The sequence below is a fragment of the Vigna umbellata genome, chromosome 6 (assembly GCF_029865625.1).
Source record: "Vigna umbellata cultivar VRB3 chromosome 6, Vumbellata_1.0, whole genome shotgun sequence".
Taxonomy (NCBI): domain Eukaryota; kingdom Viridiplantae; phylum Streptophyta; class Magnoliopsida; order Fabales; family Fabaceae; genus Vigna; species Vigna umbellata.
The window spans coordinates 9,024,328-9,047,781 of record NC_142170.1 but is presented as its reverse complement, the minus strand read 5'-3'; the positions used below and the strand labels follow the sequence as shown (position 1 = coordinate 9,047,781).

Genomic DNA, 23,454 nt, shown 5'->3' with positions numbered 1-23,454 from the left:
TTTGTATATCTCTAACAACAGTTACTTTAACATATATCTATAATTATTTTAATTAGATGATAGTATAAGCTTTTATACTAAAAACGGATAAAAAATAAATTATTAAATTTATTAATTAGTTTTTAAATAAATTTTAATACCGATATATTATATGTAATTGAATATTTACTATTATATTATCTATATTTTATTGAGTATATAGAAAATAAAATAGTATAATAAAAAGATTTTGCCGAAGATACGAATGGATACTCAGTTTTTTAAATGTGAATATTATATGGTCCAATTAAAAACACACATTTTAATGCTTTTTGTGTAAAATATTATGTATATATAAAATTATGTAATCAAAAACGGAAGAAGTGAAAAAGAATATATAGATAAGATTTATTCAATGCTATTTTTTTTCTTTATTTATTTATTTATTTTAAATTAAGTCTATATATAGCTCTGAACCAAACTCAATAATTAACCAAACTCAATAATTAGGTGACGTGGACTAGTCCACCTAAACCCTTCTCACTCTCCTCATGTTTTTTCTGCTTTTACCGTGTTTTTCGTTGGGTTTATTAACTAGGATTAAGCAATTATTAAATAAAAAAAGAAGAAGTTAGTTTCCATATTAATCAATATTTAAAAAACTAAAATTGCTATTAAATTGATGATGTTACAGTTTTATTCTACTTATATCATGATTTTTAAAAGCAAGATAATATTAATATTAATTATGACCTTGGGAAAAGAAGACGGCGGTTTAAAAATCAGAATCTATTTGGCTCGTTTTGTCCATGAAATAACACAAAACCAGAACCAAAACCAAAACCAAAATCAAAATCAAAATCCTTTTCTTCATTAGTTCTACAAATATTTCTCAATACATTGTGAGTCCAAATAATACTTCCGATATTTTATTTGCATTTATTTACGGATGATGAACTGTCCGATTAAATCTGCTGAATTTATTACAGTCAGATCAATGGCTGAAAGTTTCTTCCACAAACAAGTCCACATCAGCAAATACTCTATTTTCACGCTTTTGCTATTGTGACAACTCCTAACAAAGCAAACCTAATAAATAAAGTGATCATTGAGTTAGTGTTACTAGAACCTTGGTCTGCTAGCTTTGTTTCTCTCATTCACATTCATGGGTTCTGGGCTTCCAGATCTTGGATAATATTCTGTACCAACTGCGTCTGGAAGGGAGCTACAGCAATTTTGGTCTGGTAAGTTTAAAACTCATTTTTTATTTTATGTTGCGCATTACATAATTAACAATTATGATGTATGATGGATAACTTTTCTTTGTTTTTGAGCTGTCAAGGATTTAATTTCAAATTTGATATTGCAGCTCAACTAGTTTTACATGAACTAATCATATATCTGAAATAATCAATCTTTTCTATCTAAGAATGCCACGCTATTGGTATCAATTTTTATAGGATAGAGAAGCAAAGTTCTTGAGTTCGAGCTCTTATTGTGAATTGAAAATTAAATAATTAAAGAAATTATTATACAAAAATAGGAAGAATTCAAGGAATGATTCCGCTAAGGGAAAAAGAAAGATTATACAAATTCATCTACTAAACTATGTAGTTCAAGAACCTAATTTGTTCTACACTTGCTTTCATTTTTGTTTGCGTTTAATTTCAGAAAGATTCATTTTGTAACTTTTTGTTTGGTTGGAGATGGCTAAAGGTTAGGAAATGCATCTTAGAATAAATTGAGTTTAGCATAGTTGTAACAGTGTCCATATTTAGTATTAGATCATCGTGTTGAGAGAATTGGAGTAAAAACAAATGAAGTTGAGTTGTCTATGTCATGATAGAGTTTAGTTGAGTGAGTTATGATGAATAATGAGTGACATTGTAGGGGCATGGAACCTCTGTGTGAGTTTTGTTGGGCTGTGATAGCTGTGGTTTATTGCAAGTCAGATTGTGCTCGTCTCTGCTTGCATTGCGATGGCTGTGTGCACTCCGCAAATTCTCTGTCTCGCAGGCATTCGCGTTCTCTCCTTTGTGATAAGTGCTATTCCCAGCCAGCAGTGATACGTTGCATGGATCATAAGTTGTCCTCGTGTCAAAGTTGTGACTGGAACCCGACTGCTTGTTTTGCAGCGGGACATAGGCGCCTCACGTTGAATTGTTACAATGGTTGTCCTTCTTTGTCTGAGTTTTCTAGGATGTGGTCCTTTGTGTTTGATGATAGTTCCTCACAAGCTGGTTGGGAATCTGTTAGCACTTTGCCAAAAAGTGATAGCTGCACTAGCCTGGAGCAACCTGATCACAATGGTGGTTCCTTTAGTTTGGTGATTGAGAAGTTGGATGAAATTGAATCTTGTGTCAGATATGAACCTTGGATGGGGCAACCTCACATCATTCCTTCAAATCCAAATTACACACCGTACTGCAAGGAAGAAGGATTTTTCCTAGCTCAGGACTCAAACCAGCCAAAGGTATGCAAGCTATGCCTTCTACTGATTTTTGTGTTTTTGGTTCATTATAAGCAGTATGTATGCATTGTTTTTAACTTGTAAAGATAACACACCATTGTTTAGTACATTATCAGTGCGTTTCTTTGCTCCCTCTATTTAAAAGTATATGTCAAATAAATGCAGCCATTGCACAAGGATTAAGAAAACTCTTAAATTGCCGCAATTATAAGAAGTATAATTGTACACGACTAAATTATCCACTGTTAAAGTATTCGAAATATTACCACTCAGGTAATTTCTTGCATTCCATTTAGTGAACAACAAAAGATACTTAGAAATAAAGACAAAGTTATAAAAGGGAAAAAAATTATGTCTTAGTTTCTTAAAGAAACACTTAACTAAAACAACAAATATTCTGAAATGTAACATTTCACAGGGAAAGAAGAACTATAATATTGACAAATGTGGTTAGAACATGCAATATGAGAATTAGTAAGCTCTTTTCATGTTCCTAGCAATTCTCTATTTTTCTCCTTAACCAAAGCTGATAGAAGTTTTTTTTAATGTTACTTCTTAACTCAAATTAGACGCAGGAGTGTACTGATCGAGGAACTGGTGATGGGAATGGACTCTCTGAAGGTCTCAATGTGGACAGAGCTCCAATAAATTTTGAAAGTGCTGAAGAAATATTTGGCTGTTCACAAGCTGCCACTAGATACCCTCTTGAAGATGGAGGAGTGGACTGTCTATTGATGGATAAAAAATTATCAGTCACCGAATCTAGTTCACTTATTGAGAGTGCCTTAGAGGTTATTCCTCAAAACTCATTTTCTGATTCTCCTCTCTAAATTTCCTTATGGTATAAGGTTTGCCAGTAGTGTATAAAACTAATTGTCAACCACGTGATTGTTTAAGGCATCATCATCAATTCAACAAGATTGTGTGGCTTTTCAGTCATCTAGGACACCTGGATCAGTTAGTATGTTGCAGGTTATGAACAGTAACACAAACTGTGCACTTATGAATCCTAGCAGCACTGGAAACATCAGTCTGGGATTTCCTCAGGGTCAAGTTCATTCAAGCATACCTCTTCAATTAGGCAACATTGTGGGTGAAAATAGTTCTACTGAATATCAAGACTGCGGGATGTCGCCAATGTTTCTGCCGGGTGAAATCCCCCGGGAATCAAATTTGGAGGGTACATGCCCACAAGCAAGGGATAAGGCTAAAATGAGATACAATGAGAAAAAGAAAACTCGAACGTACGAACCTTTAATTCTCTACATATTTTATGGTAAAATGAAATGAAGACTTTCTTTTTTCATTTGTTTTACTTTCATGACTAATATGCTCATTCAAATTTATATGCTTGCACTGACAGGTTTAACTGTTCGTTGTTTAAGTCACTCAAGTGCTATTCTATATATAACCATTTGAATTTGTGAGCTAACACACATTATAATTTGGCATCTAAAAAACCATTTTTTGGGAGAACATATCCTATCCTATATTATGTAGTGTAATTGAAACTCTTCTGGAATATGTCCCCATACTTCATTATGGTCTACTATTTATGATGTTATCAGATGTTCAGACCTCATGCATTTCACCCTTGTGTTTCCATTTTAGATAGTGTGTTTTCTGGTGAGGCTGGGTGGAGACTCTCAACAGACTTTGCTGATTTCTTATCTGCAGGTTTGGTAAGCAAATAAGATATGCATCTCGGAAAGCAAGGGCCGATACTAGAAAACGTGTGAAAGGTAGATTTGTTAAAGCAGGCGAAGCATATGATTATGACCCTCTTGTGACAAGGGAGGTCTAAGAATATTATCTGCATGAAAGATATGCTTTTTCTGACTGGTTAGTCTGTCATTGGACGTTGTAAGTACATTGCATTCTTTTCAAGGGATGTTTTGTTTATAACCTGAAAGCAGATAGATAATTATTCAAAACTTGACTGCTTGGGTGATTGATACAGATTTATTAGAGATTTTAACAGGTTAGTATTTAGAAGATAAAAAAGATATGTAATTGGGAATTTCACAGGAAGGGATTGACATTGCATTTAATTATACATAGGAACAAAGAAGAGCCCAACGTTTGAACAGATTTCAAAAACAGCATCACGGTCACTATGAATTCAGATAAACACACGGGGTAAGATAAACACCACTTTATACATCTAACAATCTTTTCTTCTTTAAGTTGTAAAAGGATAGAGCTGAATACTCTTTTCTCTACTTAAAATTAATATTGAAAGTGCTTATAGAAAGTTATGGGTTTCAAAGTCCTGCTATATGCCTATATAGTTCCTATTATATTTACCATTGCTTCGGCTTACTGACAGATAAGATTAGACCTTTTATTGCATTACTTAGAATTAAATCATCTTTTTCCTTCTTTGTTGATGTTTGAATTTGATCATTCAACTATTTGCAGGCCTACATTTGCTTCCTTGCTTTAAGAGGAGATGTACATAGTTATCCACACCTGAATTTGAAAGGTGAGACACTGTTATGTGTAAACACCGTCTAGAATAAAAGGAAAACTGGTGTTTGGCAAGCAACTATAGTCAACCTCGCATTGAAAGGTGAGACACTGTTATGTGCAAACACCGTCTAGAATAAAAGGAAAACTGGTGTTTGGCAAGCAACTATAGTCAACCTCACATTGTCTGCTGTCAGTTTGGTCCTTCCTCAAAGAGATCCTTCACACGACAATATTCTGTCATCCTAAGCCATTGTTCAAGAACAACACCTGTCAAAAAAATTCTTCAAGAACAACACCTATAAAAAAATCATTCAAGAACAACTACACCATAATTTGGAACCTCTTCGTTTCTCCCATTTTCATCAGATTAGGGAGCACGATCACCTATGGATTGAGATGCCATTGTTGTTCTTGACTTGCTGGAAGCCAGTTTCACTTTGCCTCAACTATTTCATTGCTTCTATGACTCTATTTTCTGAGGATGATACTTGCTTCTTTAATAGCTGTACAAAGTACAAACTTTTCTCAAGGGAAGTTTGTTTCGGTTACTTCTCCATTATTTTCCGGGTTTCTATCTGCCTTTTCATGGTATGGTGCAGAAGTACTGGAATACAATAAATTTTCTAACATAATAAAGTAGTTATGGGATTTTCCATTTCTGTATGCAGTTTTGTTTATTTTGGTGCAGTAAGTTTTTCCATTTTATTACATTCCTGGATTACAATTTTAATAAATGCATATAAGTGATTATCAGTTAGGTAAGATAAATAAGGGAATAATTAACAAAAAGTCTAAATGCTATTGATTGAATTTTAGAAAAATTAAAAAAAAAAATCCAGGGCTTAAAATAGTAGATGTAGCATGGAAAATAAGGGATATTAATGACTGTTTCCTTGCTTTGCAAATTGATTTCTGAAACAAATGATAGTCCATAAGTCTACTATTGTTATTCATTAGACTACTATATATAGACTTGTGCTTTACAGTATCTAAAGTTTTTAAATAATAATAATTATTATTATAATTATACTTAGATAATATTAAAGAAAATTCATATTCTTCTAATATTAAAATTTTCTTATTAATTTTTCAATCAAATGACAATTTACATTTTGTAGCTTTTTTAAGACTATTTTCTAATAAAACAACATAACCTCACTTATTTTTTCCTGTGTTTATAATGAAGTGATATTTACTTTTCTTCTTTTAGTAAATGGAACATATTAACTCAAACTTAAACAAGAATATAGAAATATGTTTATGGGAATCTACATTTTTAATATTTTAACATTTTTTATTTTCATGAATTTTAGTGAAATTTAAATAACTGTAATATTTTAAATAAAATAAGAAAGGGTAAGTAATGCTTTATTAGAAAAAGTAAATTCCATTTTATTAAAAATATAAAAACATTATTTTATTTTAACAAATTAAAGGAGTATAATTATTGTTTGGTTTAAACCCTCATTTAATCATCATATTTGTGTACCAATCTTAAGTGGGTAATCGTGTTTTTTTCGATCTCAATCGGGTCTATAAACTTGTTAAAATGAGCCAATTAAGCTCTCTCTGTTAATTTATCAATAACGTTGTCTAACTCTGATGACTTGGTGCACATATTATTAGCTCAGTTATAAGGATTACATTACGTGGATATTTATATTTAATAAAACAGTTTTTTATGTGACAGAAAATTAGGGATTTTTTTCCTGAATTTGCATTAGGGATTTGTTTTTTCAAAGTCTTCATCATTCTTCACTGTCTTTGTCTTTCCTTTTGAGCCTTTTCCTTTCTCAAGGTTCTGGTTTGCACAACGGAGATGGATGAGCTGAGGGAAAGAGGTGTGTGGTTTCAAACTAGGTCATACGAGATCTGACTTTGGATCCACGCCGACACCGCTGATATACTCTGGCCAGACTGCTACTTCGTCGACGATGAATGTTCTCCCCACCAGGAACATCTACCCCTCCAGGAAGATCTTCGCATTCATCTGCCCCACCAGCGATGAATGCTCTTTGATAATGTTTTGGATCTGTATCTGTGCAGGATTTCATGTCTGAAGATATGATCTTTTGTGGTGTTTTTGATGAGCATGATCGACACGGTAAAACTTGCTTCAAAGGGAATATAAAATCTGATAGTATAGAATTTGAGAAGGATTCCTCCATAGAGGATAAAATGAACTCTATGTGGATTGCTTCTGCAGTGGGAGCACTGCTGTGACTATAGTGAAGTGGGTAGTAGAAGATCTGACCCAGAAGATCAGCATCCCCTATGCGAAGGGTCCAAATAGGAAGAGCTGGACCCCGTAGAGTTGTCGCCTTAACTATCAAGAGTCTCAATTATTTTCCTGGTAGAGAGAGGTCAAATACATTTAGAGATGCTTCTGAAAATGACTATGAACGGGAAGTATTTGAGCAATCCTATAAGAAATCAAAAATTGATGTAAGGAAGTATCTGAAGATCCCGTTCCAGTGACTTCTAATGATTCAGTGCATGACAAGATTCCAAAAAATTCAGATGTAGGAATGGTGTCTGATTTTGTTTCCGAATTGACAGTGTATTGTGGTCTTGAAATTGGGATTTCTGGGATGGTTCATTGAATTTTCTATGCAGGTTTTTTTATCACATTTTTGGAACTTGGAGTTGAATTGGGATTTTGATTTTTTGTTCCCATTTGTGAACTTGAAACTGTTAGGTTTAATTAAATTTGTGAGTGGTGGTTGTTGGTGGTGGTGCTAGTGGAGGTGAGGAGCAGCGACCCCTGACAGTGCTCCGGTGATAATGCTCTATCGTACGACAGCCACAACATTGTCTTGGTGGCAACTCCAGATTGGGCGGCGTGGTGGGCGATGGGCGAGGAGAAGTCTCGTGCTTGATTGTACAAATAAGCTATTCAAAAAAATTTAATACACCTCAGCATGCCACGAGATCTAAAAGAATTACACTTCAGCATGTGCAGACGACGTTACTGATAAATTAACGAAGAGGGTTTAATTGGCTCATTTTAACAAGTTTATGGACCTGATTGAGACCGAAAAAAACACTATGACCCACTTGAAATTGACACACAAATATAACGAACAAACAGAGACTTTAAACCTTATTATTTTATTAAAAATTATGTCTATTAAAACTAGAGGGATAAAGTCTAGATCCTATTTTTTTATTTGTTTATAATTTTAATGTACATTAGTTTAACAGTATTTAAAATATGAAATAACTAGATGTTTAATATTAGGATTATTCGGTTTGAAGATGTACTTTTCTTCTTGAGAATAGGTTGAACATATTTTATTAATATTTTCAATCAAAGTGAAGAATGTGATTTGTAATTATCTAAACTCCTTAATTGACCAAAATCAATATAATGTATAAATGCACGTTTTACTTGTAACTCCGGGTCAAAGTTACAACAAGCACATTCTTTATTTCTTTTATGTTAACACCTAATTTTATTTTTTAATAAAAAATAAATATATCAGTTTATCTTCTAAAATATAAAATAAAATAAAAATAAAAATAAACAGAGAATTAATCCTAAAATTGTGAAAGATGGTTAAAAATTTTGAATTTTTGTATTCTGACATGATATTTATAAATTAAGAGATTTACAATAGAAAAAACAAGATGAACACAATAATTTCAGAATTATGAAAACATTCGGTATTTTGTGTTTTTTTTTATTCCATATTTGTTTAAGAAATGTAGATCATATAATATTTGAAAATAAAATACTAATCCCTCCAGCAAAATCATTGTTATTTTATTGTTATTTTATGTATAATGGTGACAAATCTCATATGGACGTGCATTCATTTAATATAACATAATAGGTAATTGTAAGTCACATGAATGGCAGAGCACTCAGTTCATTCATTTTAGTTTGTTTTCTAGTATCATTCTAGAATAAAGTTTTAATTATCAAAGATATTATTGCATGATAAACCGTATTAATATTTTATTTTATGATGTTAGAAATATCAACTCAATTAGTTTGTTACTGAAAAATAATTATTTTGGTGCTGGATGTATACCAAACTTAAAAATCATTTCAAACTATTTTTATGTAATTTATTTTTTAAAAACATTATTAGCAACTGCTTTAAATGTTATAAGAGCCATGAAAAATTTAATATTACCATTTTAAATAATGTAATTTAACTAATTTTTCTTTTATTAAAGAAATATTCAACTGCTTTCAAAGGAAATTTGGACAAACCAATTTTCTAGGTTAAATTGAATCTTCATGACAATTGTTCACTAAAATAAAATAATTAAAAAATAAAACTGTTAGATATCATGCATTATTAATATCTTTACGCCTTTTTTATCAGTCATATTTCATGTTAGTGATACATGTTTTATGTATTTATTTGTCATGTATTCCTTATTTAAATCAATTTTATAATTAACACTCATTTTAACCACACATTGTATTTCGACTTTTAAAGTATGTAAAATTATTGAGTATATCACATTTATAGTATTTCGACTTATAAATTATGTAAAACTATGATAAAAATTTTAGAAAATGATGAATCATTTCCAATTAAAAACTTTCACTTTAGAATTTTTGTTAACTTAGGTTGTTGTCGTTGTAGCATATTTATTGTTATAATTGACGGAATGACAAATATTCATCATGTTCGTTTTCTTAGATTTGCATGTATTTGCGTGTTGAATTGAGAAGAGTGAGAATATCTTTAATGTGAGAGGAGATTTGAAAGGAATTAGTGAGCATTTTTACTAAATTAATTTCATATGCAGATATTTTTGTGTGGTGATGATAAGTGAATATGGGTGGGTGAGGAAAGCATGAATTAGCATGGAGAAGATGGTTTGAAGAGTATTCTTAAAAAAAACAACACATAATAATGATATTAAATAATAATAATAATAAATAACACATAATAATAATAATAAATAATACATAATAATAATAATAATAAATACATAATAATAATATTAAAATATAATATTTCAAATATTTTTAACCAAAAAATATTTTATTCATAAATATAATTTTATTATTATAGTAATTTTGATAATTTTAATTTTTTATTTATTAAAACTTTTTTAACTATCATATCATTCAAATCCTACACAAACTTTCATGTACTTTACTTTCAAATTTCTCCTCAATTAATTTAATTTTTCATCCAAAAATAGTATAAGGATTACCAAATTTTCTTTAGCGAGCTAAAAATTTATATCACTCTGTATACTAATTTATAGATAGGATTCTTTTATTTTATTTTATGCACATAATTCGTATTTTTATTTTATCCTTATCTTTTAAATAATATTATTTTGAAATTTACTGAATAAAATTATTGTTGAATATAGTGTTTTGAAATTTATAATATAAATTACGTTTTCTTTTCTTCTCATCATATTTATAAAGATATATTGAATAAAAAATTATTTTACATATTAATTTAATCAATTTATAAATATCAATAACTTATATATATATATATTAAAACAACATTAACAACTAGATTTACATGATATTAAATAAATAAAACCATAAAATAAAGTGTTTTTCTATTGAATATAGCTGTATTAGCAATAACACTATAAACATTAAGTATAAGCCTTGGAGAAGATTACTGATCTTTCTATTACAGGATATCATTCAAGAAAAAAAGAAGAAGAAGGAGGAAAGATTGAAGTTTTAGAAGAATAGGGAAGGGTTGCTATGCAGTCTTGAACAGTTTCTGTTGTCAGGAAGATTTCCTGTGACCCAATTTATATTGGGTGGAAGAACAACTTCTACTGATTCTCCAATGACATATCTTCGCGAAAGGTTACCACATGTGTTGCACAGAAAACACCTTATATGCCTAAGGGCCAAAAAATTTGCTCCATGAACCCTTCTATCACATCTTCTACACAAGTATGCATCATCAGCTTCACAATACAACGAAGCCTCTAATCCACACAGCTCACAGCTTTTATCTCTTCCTGTTATTACTCTCTCTTTACGTAGGAACCTACTGCAGAAGCCATGTTTCTTTTCTCCTTCTGCGGTACCTTTACACATTTTTTTAAGCGAGAACAATCACAGTTGCTTTTTAGGGAAGAAATGGCGTAGCTTGATGCAGATGAATAAAAGCCTTTTATAATAAGTGATCATTCTATGGACTAGTTCAACCAGACAATTACAAGAGTGTCATTCCTACACGTCATCACACGTGTTTATATTTTAACCCATGTGTCTTCTTCTAATTGTGGCTAACGGTCAATTTGGTGATTAAGAAGGGAGAAAGAATTTGTGATTCCACTGGCTTTGACAGAAAGAGGGAGAAAAAACATAAGAAAAAAATAGGCTTAAAGCTTGATTAGATCCTTGAAGGGTTGTTATAAGCCATAATTTGCGTGTGGTGTAGAGTTAACACCTTTAAATTTGTGACCCACCATAATCCATTTTTATGGCCACTTGAATGGAAACGGATTGACTCACTGTTATTGGTTGAGAAGTTGTGTGGTTTTGTGACATCTTTTGTCTCTCATGGTTGAACCAAAAACCGACATCACAAGTGTGCTTTTTTTGCAAGCACAATAACAGAACACGTCTTTCTCCACATATGTTCTTGAACTTGACGTATTAGTCCACATGTATGGTGGAAACCAAACGAGCATGTCTTTTAAAGTTTAAATATAATTAATATTAAAAAATAACTTTAAATCTAGTTGCATTTGTGTAGGAAAGGTTTAATATACATATATGTCTCCACATAAAATATTTTCTGCGTCAAATTTTGTCTTTATACACTTTACGAATTTATTTTTAATATATTTTTTACTGATTTATTTTTAATATCACTTTTTTACCGAAAATATTTTAAGTATATATAAACTTATATTTATATTTTATTTTTATATTATATGGACTTTGTTTGTATTTTAATCACTCTAAAACTATAACTATAATATTAGGTTAAAAGAGAGGGATTTTAAAAATAAAATAAGATTTATGTTTATTTATATATTTTAAATTGATTTATCTTTACCGGTGGATGTATTACTTGTAAAAGTTAATGACGTATTAAAATAAAATTTACATGTTTGTTGTGAAACCAAAAGTTGCTAAACAAAATACAATAATATATAATACTATATTTTGGTAGAATAATTAGCTAGATATTTTAGGTACTATATATTGTGACTCTCAGAATTAGAATTAGAATTGCACTGTAATGATAATTACTTTGATGAGGACTTTTTTCTGTAAGTGTGACTCAATTCATAAAGTTAGGTTTTCTATGCCTAATTTTTCTGCCGCTGGAAAATTCTTCCAAAAGGACAAATTTAGCGGCATGAATTTCGTGCCCCCGTATGTACGTGTGTCGCAAATTTTATGGCTTGAATAATAGTTTAAAATATTGTAATGTTTTTAGTTCTATCGGTTCTATTGCCTATTTCAAGGGTAAACTTATTCAATAAATTTTACGTTGAAAAAGAACAAATAATTTAAACATTCTAATGATTTGTTCTTTGTGTTTCCTTTCCTTAATTTCAATTATGTTATTAAGATAAAAATTTATTATTTATGTTATTAATACCTATATATAATTGATTTATTTATGCATAAAAATGAAAATAAATATATTTACAAAGATGGAGTAGTGATTTGTTTGAATGTAGCAATTAAAGTATTAAACTTTTATTTTATAATAAAAGTTTTGTACGTTACAAAAAGTTAAGAAATATAATTTAATTGATTAGAATTTTGTAGAGAATGGAGCTTTTATATATAAGATGCTTAATAATAGTTAGATCTTAAAAATAATTTTTGAAAAAAAAATTTGTGCATATGATATGAGATGCTTATATCTTCATTCATTTTTATAAACTAACATTTCGTTAAATATTTTAACAATTACAAATTCAAATATATATTAAATAATTTTATATTTTAATATAAGAAAAGAGATATGTGATTCTGACTATCAAATTATCAATCAAAAGAGTAATAATATGAGATAAAAGAGAAAAAAGAAAAAGTATAATAAACAAAATCTTCAAATATATATTTCAGAACATCAATTTTTGGAGACTTTTATTAGTGAGGTGAATGCTTGAACATTGTTTAATTTCTTTAACCTTTTATTATTTTTTACTAAAGTAATTATAAGGGTAACAGGAGTTAATCTTAAAAAAATTGAGATTAGTGTTTTATAAAATTTGTTTCGATTGTGAATTTTGACTGAGTTATACAATTCAACTAAGTTATACAATTCAACATTATTCTAAATTTTGAGTTGGTTATAAAATTTGACTCTGGATATAAATTTTAACTCAATTTCTTAATCGCATTAGGAATTGATCTTAGAAAAATTAAGGTTGTGTTCATTTGAGTTGAATAATTTGAGAGAACAAGTGAATGAATTTGAGAGTAAATTGTGTGTTCTTTTTAAGGGATTTGAATATGATGAAAGGTAGATTTGAAAATATAAGTTTGTAAAATATCTAATTGATGTAATAGATTAAAAAATGTTTTAATAAATAAAAAATAAAGATTACCAAATTATCCTCAAGGGTAATAGTAATAAAAAATGATATTTATGAGTAATATAAAAAAATGTTCATTATTATTATTACTATTATTATTTATTATTATTAATTATTATAACTCTTTCAACCACTAACATGTTACCACTGACGTGTGAATAAAATGTAATTGCATTCATATCTTAGTTTAAACTATTTGCATACATAATTGCATTAATTGAGTGATTTCATCATGCACTATCTTTGCTTTGGATCATACATTTGAGTTTTTGTGTTTTTCTTGTAGAAAGATGTTTCTAAGTGTTAAAATCACAACTTTGGAATAATTGATGTCCAAGATGTAGAGTTGAAACCAAAGAGTTTCACAACTTAGTTGTCAACTTTTTGACAACCTTTGGATTTTGCTCCAAAATGTAAAGTAGAAACCAGAGAGCTCCACAACTCAGGTGTGAAAATTTCCACAACATGTCTCAAGAGAAATAAAATGCAAACCTAACAAGTTCAAAAATTGAGTTGTGACTTTTTCCACAACTTGTGGATTTACTATAGAAGTGCGAAATTGAAACCAGATAAAAGCATATGTGGATTTTTTCATGAGCAAGGAGAGCAGTTACTAACCTCTCATATTACGTGGATTTAAAGAGATTAAAGAAAAAACAAAAATTGATGACAGTTACTTAAAACGAGTAACCACTCCTAGGGAATTTGAGAAAAACAATGAGAACCTAACAATTTTTTCCTTATGTTTAGTTAATTTTAATTATCTTAGTGTTCTATTTATGTTCTAATGTTTATTCTATAAAAAGTTTCACAATTGGAAAATTAGGAATTTTTTGTGATTAATTAGTTTGCAATTGAGATAATAATTATTTTCATAATTTTATTAAATTTTGTACCTGACATAAGAGATTGGGTGTTAGAATTCAATGGATAAATTTTTCTATCTAAGGAATTAAGAGTAAACAAACTCTTAATAAACTAAGGTAGATAATTATAATTCACACATCAATGGAAAGTGATAGAAATTTATATAAAAATGTATAAAATCAAGCACGAAACCAAGCACATTACAAGTTGTACCATCACGTCAATTCTACCAAGCACAGAACCTACAAGCTTCAAAAACTGTGGAATACATAACATAACTAACTTCATGCATAACAAAATCATACACAAATATCAATAAAACGTAATCATAAGTAGGGATATTTTGATAAAAAAAAAACCCTTTGTCAATCCAAAATCTACTTAGAAGAAGCAAGATGCAAGGGGGCAGATAATCTCGTAAATCCATCCTATACATCGCTTACAAATCGCTCAATGCAAACATCTACATCCGTACAAATCCAACTCTCCCAGTATTTTCTAAGAGTAAATTGATGCAACGAACACATCCTATAATATCACTTTCACTACAAGAAAAAATCGTATTACATACAGCAAAAATCTGTATATAAGACCAAAAATCCGTATATAATACGTGTTTATATACGGATTATATACGGACAAAAATCCGTATATAATACTGTCGTAGCTAGATTTATATACGGATAAATCCGTATATAACTTATATACGGAAATTATATACGGATTTATCCGTATATAAATTATATACGGATAAATCCGTATATAACTTATATACGGAAATTATATACGGATTTATCCGTATATAAAATATATACGAATTTATCCGTATATAACTATCCGTATATAACTTATATACGGATAAATCCGTATATAATTTCCGTATATAAGTTATATACGGATAAATCCGTATATAAGTTATATACGAAAAAATCCGTATATAACTTATATACGGAAATATCCGTATATAATGGTTTCAGAAGAGCTAAATAAATACCCTGTTTATAGCAGTTTCCCATGCACAATATACAAGCATACCTTACAGTATATACACTATAATACAACTTATCCCTAATGCATATTCACCAAATTACTTTTAGGAGTTTTATATATCTGACTAGAGATAAATACAACCATCAAATTGCTTTTACAACTAATGCAATACATAAATCAATCATAAATTACTTAAAAATACAACATAATAAACATACACAATTGAATATTTTTTTAGTTTGAATAATATCAAGCTGTGTACAAACATGGATAAAGTTAAGTATGAACATCTAAATAAATTAACAATCACGTGTATCTTAGTTGATTTTCATATTGTAAATCAATATACAATTAAACTGCTAAAGGTAACATTTTTAAAAGCTAATTAACTTTGATTTTCATATTGTAAATCAATATACAATTAAACTTCTAAAGGTAACATTTCTAAATGCTAATTAACTTCCTTCGTAGCCTGAAATGGAAGATTAGAATAAATATCCTTCCTAAAGGAAAATTTCATCCCTTTACCTTCATCTTTATTCAGAATCCAATTTCATCATTAAGTGGGATTTTGTGTTCCCAAATCAGCAGTTCCTTCGCTTTGCTAATATCTGGCTTCCTCATATGTAAATCATCAACTGTGTTTGACTTGTATTCTATTGTAATATTGGAATCAATTGTTTCCTTAATAACCTACATGTTTAAATTCATGCATTAAATTAAAAGTCTTTCAAAACTTACATATAAACAATACATGATCAATCTCAAAAGATTTCATGTAACACATTGCCAGGAACCAATAGTTTAGATTTATGGTTTGTTTTAGTACGTACACTTGCACACAAACAAAAGAATTTATTTGAATCTATTTTGTGTTATAGTAATAAGTCTCAAATAGTAGCAAAGCAACTGATCCAAAAACACCATGATAGTAAATAGTGTGATGGTCATTATAAATACAAGATAAATAACTTAAAATCTATATATCACAAACCAATAAATGTTTAAGCACAACGAACCATCCAAAATTAAAGATAAATCCATAATTTATAATCAAGACTAATGCTATTATTCCATCAAATATGTTTTGGTAGATTTTTTATGGGCTGGTAAATAACCTTAGAAGAAATCCAACTCTACATGCATTGGAAAATGGCCATGAGGGGAAGATATTCTGGTAAGAAAAGACTAACCTGTCTTCCTGACTTTTACTTATTAGCTCTTGCATTTTCTCCACCACATGTACAAAGCAAGCCCATACTTCAACTTCCTATTTAGTCCCTGGACCTATTTCTCCTCAATCAATACCATCTTTGCACCAAGACCAAGCTTTCCACGTGTCTATTTCAACCCATGCAGGGAATGCAAATCCTTTAATGCAAGCACCTAACATTGAACAAAAACTCATGTTCTAGACAATGTAAGTGAAAAAAAAACAAAGCTATATATTCCACTAATTTTCAATATAAAGTGTAATAAGTTATCAAACAATTATTTCTTCTTACTAATAATGCTAGAAAGTGAAAAATTATTACATCTGTAGCTCAAGAAAAAGACATTTTAATTATCAAGGTTTGAATGACTCATTGTACAAGATTTTTGTGTCGCACTCTACCAATAGCTTCTACTTCTACTTTAAATTATTTCTCAGCTTGGCCCTGAAAAAAAAGTTAAACATGAATTACTTGTTTTAAGATAAACACTGGCCTACAACAAAAAGAGAGTATCATTGGCGAGGATATATAAGGTTGGTTGCCACCAGGACAATCATTGAAGAGAATAACGAAGATCATGTCTAAGTCATTTCAATTATAATAGAGACAATTGAATATTTACAAGTAGTATTTTCCAGCAAAATTTTACTAAACTTGTTTGCTAGTAAAGAATTATATCTTGTCACATCATAAGAGAAAATAAATTTTCAAATTAAGTATTTATAAGTCACAATTTTATAATATAGTAATGCGTGATATAATAACAAAAATAGCAAAAATTTATAAAGTAGTTAAAATCATTAACATCAGAATCAAATTAGTATTAATCGGAGGAGCAAATTGCCATTTTAATATTCATTAAAATAAAAATTGCAAGAGTTTATTAACACCAAAACCCCATTCGTGTATCCTTCTATTAGACCAAAAATAAATACAATAAGAAATACCATGTCCAATTATACCAGATATACAATCATACTAACCTTGTTTCACTTTGAGGCACTACTGTGATTGACAGGGGTAACATAATAAACCGCCCTCGTTGCTGCTATCGCATAATCCCCTCTCTTAACAATCTTACCATCCAAATTATTCCTGGGACAGTAGTCAAACAGTTGACAAAGAATAAAAAATGGTCCAAATAGTTAGATGGCCTCAAAAAGAAAGAACGTTCTGAATTCTTGCATCTATTACTGTTAGAGATAAAAAAGAAAAAAATAATTTCAGACATATTCAGTGGGCCTGGCCAACACATCTTATTGAATGGAAAATCAAATCCACTGAAAACAACTCTTATATTTTAAAAGTTAAGATCCAAACATTATACCTTGCCTCATTTAGCACTGCTAACACTCGCTTCTGAAGCGTCAGTACTTCACCAGGTTCCTTTTTACTATAGCCTCCACACCTAAACATTGTCATAGTTCAGACTTAGATGTGGTTGAATGCTAAAATGAACAACATAATACGCTTCCATATATAAATTCAGTATTCTTGCCTCAATTTCAAATCATTAATCATTCAATCCCCCAATACAGGACAGGGTAAGAAATTCTATATCAGACATTGTCAAAATAATAATTACTAGAAATACAAAAACTTCTACGACAGGTCAAATAAATTATATTTTACCAGGTTGATGATAAGAGACTTAAGAGACTACATACAGTTGCACCTCATCAACTTAAGAGACTACATACAGTAGTGAAGCAGAGTTGTTTCTGTCACATCAAGTAGAGGCTTTATTACATCTAGTTATATATATATATATGGAAAAAAAAAGTAGTAGCTATTTTCCATAGGTTCCACACTAATCCCAGAGTCAATAAAAATGCCATGAACAAACCAATGGCTTTCCCTTTTATAGAGTATACATGCCATCTAGGGATAGTCTTTTTATACATGTAAATTATCACCATCAGGCAACAACCAAATTATTTATACATGTAAATTATCACCATTGATAATGTGATGAAATGAGCATAGTGCGCACTACATGCCAAGACAATGAATCTAATGTAAATAGACAAGCACTGAGTAGTTTTTGTATTTAACTCATGAGACAAGTTTGGCACTATATTTGTAGACTAATGAGTAATGACTATGAAATAAGAATTTTGAAGCTAACCAATTCCATTGAAAACTATAGAATATGTTACACAGAAAAAAACTTTGTGCCTTCTGTGTAGCTTGGTTTGAAACGTGGAAACAATTGTTGAAATTTAAGGACTACATCTTTTTTGGGACAATAGTTTTGCTTCAAATATCAAGTGACCAAAAATACTCCAGTAGAATGAAAAATGGACTACACAATATCAATTTTAATTGACACAACCAAAACACAAGATGCTGGGGCCATTCAATACAAGAAAAAGAAAACAGATCAAGAAAGAAAAGCTATAAAACAAAAGAACATGCAGCTAAAATGAAAAGAAAAATAGAAACATGACGATTGAAATGGTGATTCAATAGCAGTTTTAAAAATACAATCCAACACAACATTAGCATTAGTGATTAGAAGAAAGGAGCCATACACATACTGTTGTAAAAGATAATATCCTCTAAAATATAAAAACATTTTTTATTAACGTATATATCTTAGAAACCTTTACTTTATATCTTAGAAATGAAAACTGTCAAATTCTTTGTAACATATAGATGGCAAGAGATAGAACTATCATAATGGCTTTCTCCAAGCCAACAGTAGCTATCTTCTCTGTGAGATCTAATGCTCCACTGATAATTGTTACCTCTTAATGAAAGCAACTTTCTTGATCTAAAAAACTACATACAGGAAAAGAATAAAATAAAAGTACAAACACCTTCACTTCATCAATGCAAAGATAGGCCTTTCATTTCTCAATAATACATGCTTCGACTTTTATTATTCTATTTATCTAAATTCTCATCAGATACACCACCTTTAAAACTCATGTTTCATACTTTCCTAAGATTCATAATTTTTTATAATTAAAACTGTAATTATTTTAAACTGTAATTATACATTGATTATTTTGAAGCGAAAAGAATACAGTTTACTTCTTCAACTTTGTTGGCAAGTGAAATTTTAGAACATGTTAATAATCATTAGCAATGCCAAATTACTAGCAAACCTTATCCCAATGGTGGGTTGGACACGGATCTATTAATTCCCAATATATATATATATATATATATATATATATATACTCTATTAAGCTTTAATATATATTATGTGCAACTGAACTCTAAAGATGGTCATCGTAAAAATAATAGGCACGGTTTGGCATAAAATTCTTATAAATAAGATAGAATTCAATTCTATCTAAGAATGTGGTTAAACTATGGAGCCTGACATTATAATAGATTGTAAGGGTCAAACACAGCATTAGCTAAGCCATGGCCTTAATATATGGAAGCTATAAACTCCTATGGCAAAAGAATGTATAAACCAAATCACGGAATACATCAATCCAAATAATACTTTTCTTTGATTAGACATGTATTCGAAAACATGCTCTTTAATATCAAATCTTAGTAATACTTTAATGAATATTTAAAGTGAACACCATAATGAACAACTATTTTAAAGTATAATGGATTAATCTACTCCTATATCGAATAGTAAAACAGAGTGAATCACAATGCAAATGGCTTCAGATTTAGACTATGATACAGAGTGAACCACAAAAATTTGATACTTTCTAGGAAACATTGAGGTATAAAATAAAAGCTGAGATTGAAGAAAGAAACAAACAGACTGCAACTTTGAAAAGTAAGCTCATGAGGCGAAACATGAGGACCAGATATTAAAGAGCAAAAGAAAATGTACCTTGATTATCTCTACTAATTGATCAACCCCACTTTCATGAAACGAGAGGACGCACCCTACGCGTCATTGCCAAGCGTGCAACAGGAGCCGAACTAAAATAAAAGAGGGAAATTTTTTTAAAAGAAATCAAAATGAAAAACCATTAAATCTCGCAACGGTTTAAAATGAAACAAGAACACAAGAATACTGCTCACTTTCTATGTTGATCGTTTAGAATCTCCACAGCAGATTTTGTCACCACTTCTTGCTTTTGGTTCAAAACAATCCCTACAGCACCTTCAGTCTTCAATCCAACCTCTTCTTTGGGTTTCAAAAGAGTAGCAGGCTCGAAGGAGCGCTGAAACGTCGTCGGGTGTGATTGATTTTGCGGCCACTTGACGAAAGAGCCTCCAAGGAGATGACCAAAAGAACGATGCGGACTCGACTCGAACTCCTTCGAAGCTTCCTTGATGAGAAAACGCAGCGAAATAATGAGACGAACTCGAGATCGAAAGCGAAATGGAGAATGATTGGAAGAAAATGTTAAAAAACCCTAAACGAATGAATAGAAGCCAGAACGATTGCGGGAAAGCTCCAAAATGGAGAAAGAACCCTAATCTGGACCGAAGGAACCCTAAAAATGGGGAGAAACATAAAATGAACCGATTAATCGGTTCAAACACAAGATTGATCGGTACAAAAGTGTTTAACTGGCGCAAATGGAGGTTTAATCGGTGGAAATCGAAGAACAAATGGCAGAAAGGGTTTTAATCAGTAGAAAAGTGGTTTTAATCGGTTAAAAATGAAGGGAAAGTGAAGAGGATGATGAAACCATAAGATTCGGAAGTGGTTCTGTATATGAAAGTGAAAATAGAGAAGGAGAGTGGAGAGTTAAAGTTAGGGTTGCAGAGAGATTTGAGTAAACACACCTCTGTTCTACCAAACCAGCTTCAAATTAATGAAATATAATTTCAATTTTTTTTAAAATAATTAATTTCCAGTAAAACAACATTTGCTTTTACTTACGTACGCATTATAGCACTTACATACGGATGTTATCCCCAGAAAACTCTCCCGCCCCAGAAAACTCTCCCGCCACCAAGTAGTCAAAGTACATACGAATTTTATATATGAAAAATCCGTATATAACTCTTTTTTCAGGATCCGTATATAATATCCGTATGTAATCTTTATGTTACATACGAATCAAAATCCGTATGTAATTATCGGTGGATAATCACCATTTTTCTTGTAGTGTTTTTTACAAAATTTGATTCAATTTAGCATCTTGTTTGGCCAATGGTTGATTTTAGATAGACTAAAATCAATGAAAAGACAAAGTAAAAAGATCGACATACAAACATAACCCTTTTACTTGCTTAATTAGTTTCAAAGCCAGCCCAAAAGAGGATGCAATCTCATCTTTCAAAGCTTTCTTTACATTGTGTGTTATTCTTTTTCCTTTAGTTCCACTAGTGTTATGATTCGAGTGACCTTCTATAAAACTGATCAGTTTGACGGATAATCCAACCATTCATAACTAACAATGATGATTGTGGTGGTACCATCATGATAGATACAAGCTTCTTATCAATTCAGTCTTAACAATACTTTTAATTGAAATCCAAGTATACATTACGCTGTTAGCAACCACATTGTTTTTTTTTCATGAAAATAACTCTTTCATTTGCAATCAAATTAATTACAAAATTAATCAAATTACTTTTTTTTTCTTAATTTGTGTTTTTAGTAGTATATTAAATAATATTAGGCTTGTAGTGAATTAGCGTAAAAATGAAACTAGTCTCTTTATGAATTAAAATTAAATTGTATTTAAATTAAAGTTATATGACTTTTTTACAAATTAATTTATATATAACATAATTTTAGTTCATATAAAATACAATAATTATTATAGTTACGTCTCAGATGAAAACACATTTAAGCGTATTAATAAAGTGTTTTATAATTTTGTTTGTTGTTTAAGTTTTTGATGTATAATACAATAGACATTTTAAATAAATATTACGCACTTTACTAATACAGACTCTTTCAAGATTTATTTAAATTTACAAGTGTATAAAATAAGATTAATTAATAATATTGAACTAAATAAATCTGATACATTGTTTTAGCTTGCATTTCTTGGATTTGACTTGAGTGCAAATAAATTGATTATTTTGGTGTGCCTAAAATTTAATAGTCCAATATGTACTTTTGTCAACTTTAATTCCGTTACATTTTTTGTTTGACATTTAAAGTTTCATTACAGCAATTAAATAAATTACATAATTATTATATTTGAATATTTATATAAATTATTATTGATATTTTAATATATATATATATATATATATATATATATATATATATATATATATATATATGTGTGTGTGTGTGTGTGTGTGTGTGTGTATGTATATAAGAGATAATTAATTCTTGTAGAAGGTACACCGGTGAGATAATAAAATAAAGACTTGATATTATGCTACGTTCTTGATAAATTAGAGCATTTTTAATTAATTAAGTTCTGTTCAATTTTTTTAGAGTGAGTATTAAATTTTTTTAATATATTAAAATTTTGTTATTTTATTTTTTCATTGATTGATTTACGTGAATATTGTTTACTTTATTTCTACAAGTTAGGAAATATAATGTTATATGATTAATATAAAAATAATATAAGTAATTTTGTTATTCTCATTAAAAACATGTTGAAAAGTCATGTTCTCCAATAAATTTATATATTAGCGACTTTTTGTATGAGTTAAAACAACTTAAATATTTTAATATATATGTGTTCTAATATTAATATACAATATAATTTATTCATTAGAAAAGACTTAAAGACTATTTCTCTTTATTACCATTACTGACCTTTCTTCTTATTTAACATGTTTTTGAATAAAAATATTAAGATTTACTCATTAATTAACCATGATATATTTTTATATTAAGTAAAAAAGTCCATATTTCTTAAGTTTGGGTAAATAATGACATGACGAAGAAAGAAAGAGTTGATTATCTTTTTCACGGTCAGTAAGAAAAAAATCAAAATCAATTAAATCATGGCCTAATAAAGCCTAACTAATTGAAAAAATAAATGTTTCTAACAATATAATAATCTCCATTCGCACATCTACATCTCATTA

At 29.6% G+C, this 23,454-nt stretch overlaps 1 protein-coding gene, 1 long non-coding RNA gene and 1 pseudogene across 15 annotated transcripts; 1 reads left to right on the top strand and 2 right to left on the bottom strand.

Moving 5' to 3' along the window:
* The first annotated feature begins 835 nt into the window (after positions 1-835).
* On the top strand, positions 836-5,598 carry BBX10 (B-box type zinc finger protein with CCT domain-containing protein). 7 transcript variants are annotated; one of them, XM_088092378.1, is made up of 6 exons: positions 836-1,223; positions 1,870-2,452; positions 3,019-3,240; positions 3,347-3,725; positions 4,127-4,588; positions 4,871-5,598. In XM_088092378.1, exons 2-5 carry the CDS (start codon positions 1,874-1,876, stop codon positions 4,141-4,143), a joined length of 1,197 nt encoding a protein of 398 aa, XP_087948504.1. In that variant the 5' UTR covers positions 836-1,223; positions 1,870-1,873; the 3' UTR covers positions 4,144-4,588; positions 4,871-5,598. The 7 variants fall into 7 exon arrangements, with proteins under 7 accessions (XP_087948504.1, XP_047150360.1, XP_087948505.1 ...); XM_047294404.2 differs by having other exon boundaries at positions 839-1,223; positions 3,347-3,693; XM_088092379.1 differs by having other exon boundaries at positions 840-1,223; positions 1,932-2,452; positions 3,347-3,693.
* A 4,848-nt stretch (positions 5,599-10,446) lies between these two features.
* BBX31 (B-box type zinc finger family protein) lies at positions 10,447-11,037 on the bottom strand (annotated as a pseudogene).
* A 4,532-nt stretch (positions 11,038-15,569) lies between these two features.
* LOC148196759 (uncharacterized) lies at positions 15,570-21,432 on the bottom strand. 8 transcript variants are annotated; one of them, XR_015780434.1, is made up of 7 exons: positions 21,349-21,432; positions 20,518-20,768; positions 20,324-20,415; positions 17,840-17,920; positions 17,496-17,607; positions 16,492-16,956; positions 15,570-15,991 (listed from the first exon to the last, which is right to left on the bottom strand). It is a non-coding gene; the product is annotated as an uncharacterized LOC148196759 (long non-coding RNA). The 8 variants fall into 8 exon arrangements; XR_015780436.1 differs by lacking the exon at positions 21,349-21,432 and adding an exon at positions 21,329-21,345; XR_015780437.1 differs by lacking the exon at positions 21,349-21,432 and adding an exon at positions 21,232-21,246.
* Positions 21,433-23,454: the final 2,022 nt, after the last annotated feature.

Excerpts from the sequence above, each read along its gene's own strand:
- BBX10 (XM_047294404.2), top strand. The coding sequence starts at position 1,874 with ATGGAACCTCTGTGTGAGTTTTGTTGGGCTGTGATAGCTGTGGTTTAT. Across the intron at positions 2,453-3,018 it reads AGGACTCAAACCAGCCAAAG|ACGCAGGAGTGTACTGATCG; the intron begins GTATGCAAGCTA and ends AACTCAAATTAG. Across the intron at positions 3,241-3,346 it reads TTATTGAGAGTGCCTTAGAG|GCATCATCATCAATTCAACA; the intron begins GTTATTCCTCAA and ends TGATTGTTTAAG.